The sequence below is a fragment of the Hibiscus syriacus genome, unplaced genomic scaffold (assembly GCF_006381635.1).
Source record: "Hibiscus syriacus cultivar Baekdansim isolate YM2019G1 unplaced genomic scaffold, ASM638163v2 tig00109925_pilon, whole genome shotgun sequence".
Lineage (NCBI taxonomy): Eukaryota > Viridiplantae > Streptophyta > Magnoliopsida > Malvales > Malvaceae > Hibiscus > Hibiscus syriacus.
Genome location: NW_024062531.1, coordinates 303,955 through 308,145, shown reverse-complemented (window position 1 = coordinate 308,145; position 4,191 = coordinate 303,955). Strand labels below are relative to the sequence as shown.

The window sequence follows — 4,191 nt, the reverse complement described above, 5'->3', positions numbered from 1 at the left end:
TTATATTATTATTTTATCTTATCGTTATTTTAGTAGTATTTTTTGTTAAAAAAATACTTGACTCGATTAGAATGTAGAGTATATTATATAAAATAAAAAAGACGCCTAAAATAAATAAATAAAAGCTTAAATGTATAAAAGGTGTCCAACCTATTTCCTTTTTCTAGTTTAGTGTCTAACATTTATTTCGTTCCAGTTTAGAGCCTAATGTTTCATTCTATTACTCAAAATGGGTCAAGTCGGGACCGACTGTTAAGTTTGGCCATTAAATGATACGTGTCACAACCTAGTAAGTTTAAAAATTTTATTTAAAATTAAATATATATATATATATATTTAAAAAGAAAACATAAAATTTGAAATAAACCCAAAACTTTGAAAACTTTCATTTCAACCCCAAAACCCACGTCGATCGTCACCTTTTTCTGTTGTCGAAGCTCCACCCGACTACCCTCCCCTCGGAGACCAAAATCCCTATGAAATTGTGACCGATCGACGATCAATCGGTCATCAGAATGCATGGGATTGTATTTTCATCCTAGGGTTCACGGGGTATAAAAAGTTGATTCGTCATCTATCGACTATTGATTGATCATGATTTTATGGGGGTTTTGGTCACCGAGGGGATGGGAGGTTAGGTGGAGCTTCTTCGACGGCAAAAGGCGACGGTCGACGGGGTTTACGGGTTGAAATTAAGGTTTTCAAAGTTTTGAGTTTATTTCAAAATTTGTGTCTTCTTTTTAAAAAAATATATATATAATTTTAAATAAATTTTAAAAACACATGTCACTTAACAGGGAAATTAACGTTGTTGACAGCCCGTGCACCTAAATGAGTAACAGAGTAAAATGTTATGCACCAAACTTAAACGAAATAAATATTAGACATTAAACTAAAAAAAAAAGCATAGGTTTAGCACCTTTTTGTATATTTAAGCCAATAAAAAAAATAAACATCATAAAACAGAAAAACAAATATAAAAGAATTTATAAAGTTCTATAATTCTCTAATTTTATGTTTTAAATTTATTTTTTAATATTAGAATTATTCACAATTGAGAGATATAGCTGTTACTGTTTAGCGAACAAAGCACATGAAGACCTAGAATTGAGAGAGATATGCGATAACATTTACTAATTTTATATTTAGAATTTAGTGGACCAAGGTGACGTGTTATTAATACATTTTTTATGCATTATTTTTTATCTATTATTTTTCTCTACATGATTAATGATAATTTATATAAATGTTACTAAAAGTTATACTAAATAATAATATGATTAAAAGAACAATAGAATATATGAAGATGGATCCACTTTTAACTCAGTTTTTCCATTGTCACGTGGAGTTTGAAATCCTTTGGATTTTGGAGAAACTAAAATCAAATGAATAAGAATTATTGTTTATAGAAGAATCCCTTTAAATGAAATTTATTGGGTGATTTTAATTATAAAAATTATAAAATTTTCGTAAAAATTATGGGTTTAAAGAGTTGGTATGTAAGATTAATGCATGTTATTAAAAAATTTAAAAAATTCCAAACAAATATTATTTTATCGTTATTTTGGTACTATTAAAAAAAAAGAAAAGTGTTGAATGTAAATTATGCCCAAAGGAAACAAAATGAAACCCAATTAACTGCAATCACAAGTTGTGATAGGAGCTGGTCCGTGTCTCGAAGCCTCTTCTTTGGATTTCTTTGTTTTGACATCGTTTATAACATTTCTAGCCCAATCGGCAAAATAGGTCTCGTTGTGTCCGATTAGACCATTTTTGTAGATTGACATACATCGACGATCATCATCCGAGTAGGGACAATTTTCGCCGTTGGGATCTCTCCAGTGGCCTCTGTGTCGCATCCCGGACCAGCTGGCTATCCAGTGATACACATATTGGCCTACGCCCGCAGCTTTTTGCCATCCCTTGGGGTACAACTCCATCACGCTGCTGTTTCGATCCATTAAGAACATGTTGGTGAGTTGAGCACCATGTGGTGATACTAGAATGTCTGTTAAACTCATTAGCTTCACCTGCAATTTCAGCAAACATGATATTAATTCCTTGAGTTGAAACATCAATGCTTCGTGTTATAATCCTACGAGAATTTATAGATAATTAGAATCATTGAAGGAGCCACATCAATCCCAATATCCCTCACTATAACTTATTTTAATAGGAGATGCGTTCACTAACGTATCGCACAATTCAAACAGAATACTATATTACCTACCAACAATTGCACTGCTTTCACACAAGAGAAATTTACCTGTTCACAAACGGTGAGGTTATTGGAGTAAGCCACCATTAACCGGCACCCCTTGACTTTGTTGCACTCTTTCTCAAAGATACGAATGACGGCCGTCTCGTTCCTGAAAGACCTTGGTCCCGTCCTCATCAGCAAGGTCATACCGATGTCGGGTCCTTCATGGTTAACCCTTCTTTTAATGCTTACATTACAGTAAACCCTAGCCTTGCATCTTACAAGATCATAGACTTTCATTCTTCTCTCCCTCGACATCCCTCCCTCGTTGTGTCTCATCACCACAGCCTTCTCGAAGCAAACCGATCGACCCTCATCTTCCATGTCTCTAAACCCTTCGATATAAGGAGGCTGGCCGAACGTAGCCTCCATCAAGGTATTCAACCACGTCCCCATCTTGAATCTCAGCTCGCCCCAATGGTAAAGCACCCATCTCGCCGGGGATTCGCAATTGTTGTTCCGATGCCAAGCGACGAAAGGCATAACGGCGGAGAGACCGTGCCAGATGTTATCGAAATTGTAATGGTTGTAGGCCACGAAAGTGAGGCCTTTCATTAGGGTAGCATTGGAAGGAAGCGCCTCGGGCCAAGCCAAAGCGTAATAGTTCCAGGAACCATCGTGCGTTTCGCGGCCTTTAAGGCAGAGTAACCGGTGTTTTGAGGATTTGGAAGGGAACTGTTGATGCTGGAACTCGCCTTCCTCGCGTGTATCGTACATGGAACTCATGAACCATGTGTGGCCGTCGAGGGGCTGCTTCGAGAAACGTAGGTCTTTCAAGGGGAGAAACGTGACGGAATCTCTAAGCTTTTGGGATATGGATTCGTGGTCTTGGGTGGTGGTGATGGTGCAGTTTTGTGGGGAGACTAAGGCTGTGTATCTGAAGACTAAGTTTTGCCATTGTTGTAAGGACTGGAACTGTAGGAGGAGTAAGAGGGTGATGCATATGGGGATCATGTAAAGGCAGAGCTTGGGAGAATAACTCAAGCTGCTGTTGTCTTGTTTGAAGGTTTTAGGTCTTTCAAGTCGAGGAGAAGACTTCTTCATGGCTATGGCGGTATTTGGAATTTGGGGGAACTGAAGTGTACTGAGAATCTGACCCAAAAAAAGGCGAGTATCGAGAATCTGTATAGTTTTTTTTTTTTACTAAAAATGTATCATCTTTCTTATTTCTTCAATTATTTTAAGTTTTTTTTTTTTACTAAATTTGAAATACATGATCGTATATCACTATAAAATATCTGTGTAACTTCAACTCTTATTTTTTTTTACTGAAATGTACTCTCATTTTTATTTAGACCCTTACCATTACATTTTATTTAATTTGATCTTTTAACCGTAATTATTTGTAAATTTTTTTCTCCCATCAATTCCGTATCTCTTTTATACTATCATCAATATTTTATCCTCAAAATAAATAAAATATAATATTTTAAATATATTTTATAATTTTAAGTTATATTTGATATATTAAATAACATTATAATGTGAAAAGAATATGAAATATATATATTATATTGTTAGAGAAAGTTAAAAAAAATTTGGAAACAATCCTTACCATAGTACTATAAATAATTATGATATATTAGCATTAAAACTCAAATAACTCGACTCGAATAACTTGGCTCAAATTTATTAAACTCAACTCGACTTGAAAAAATTTCAATTTCAATTTAAGTTGTAAAATATGACTCTTCAACTCAAATTTTTTAACTCAACTCGACTCGATAGAATGCTCACCCCTACTCGTGAGGTATTGAGTTTGAGTATGATATATGCAGGAGTTCGAATAAATTCATAATCACTTTAGACTAATAAAAAATATAATATAGTAAAAAAATATGTTACATATAAAATTTTATATTTCAAAAAATAGTATTTAAAGTAATTGAAGATATAGACTAAATAAATATGTTATTTATAAAATTTATATT

The 4,191-nt window shown here is 33.9% G+C and overlaps 1 protein-coding gene across 1 annotated transcript; it reads right to left on the bottom strand.

The window, feature by feature from the left end:
- Window positions 1-1,634: 1,634 nt before the first annotated feature.
- LOC120210522 lies at window positions 1,635-3,323 on the bottom strand. The gene is made up of 2 exons (XM_039209239.1): window positions 2,267-3,323; window positions 1,635-2,030 (listed from the first exon to the last, which is right to left on the bottom strand). The coding sequence occupies exons 1-2, from the start codon at window positions 3,302-3,304 to the stop codon at window positions 1,635-1,637; spliced, it is 1,434 nt and encodes a 477-aa protein (XP_039065170.1). The 5' UTR covers window positions 3,305-3,323.
- Window positions 3,324-4,191: the final 868 nt, after the last annotated feature.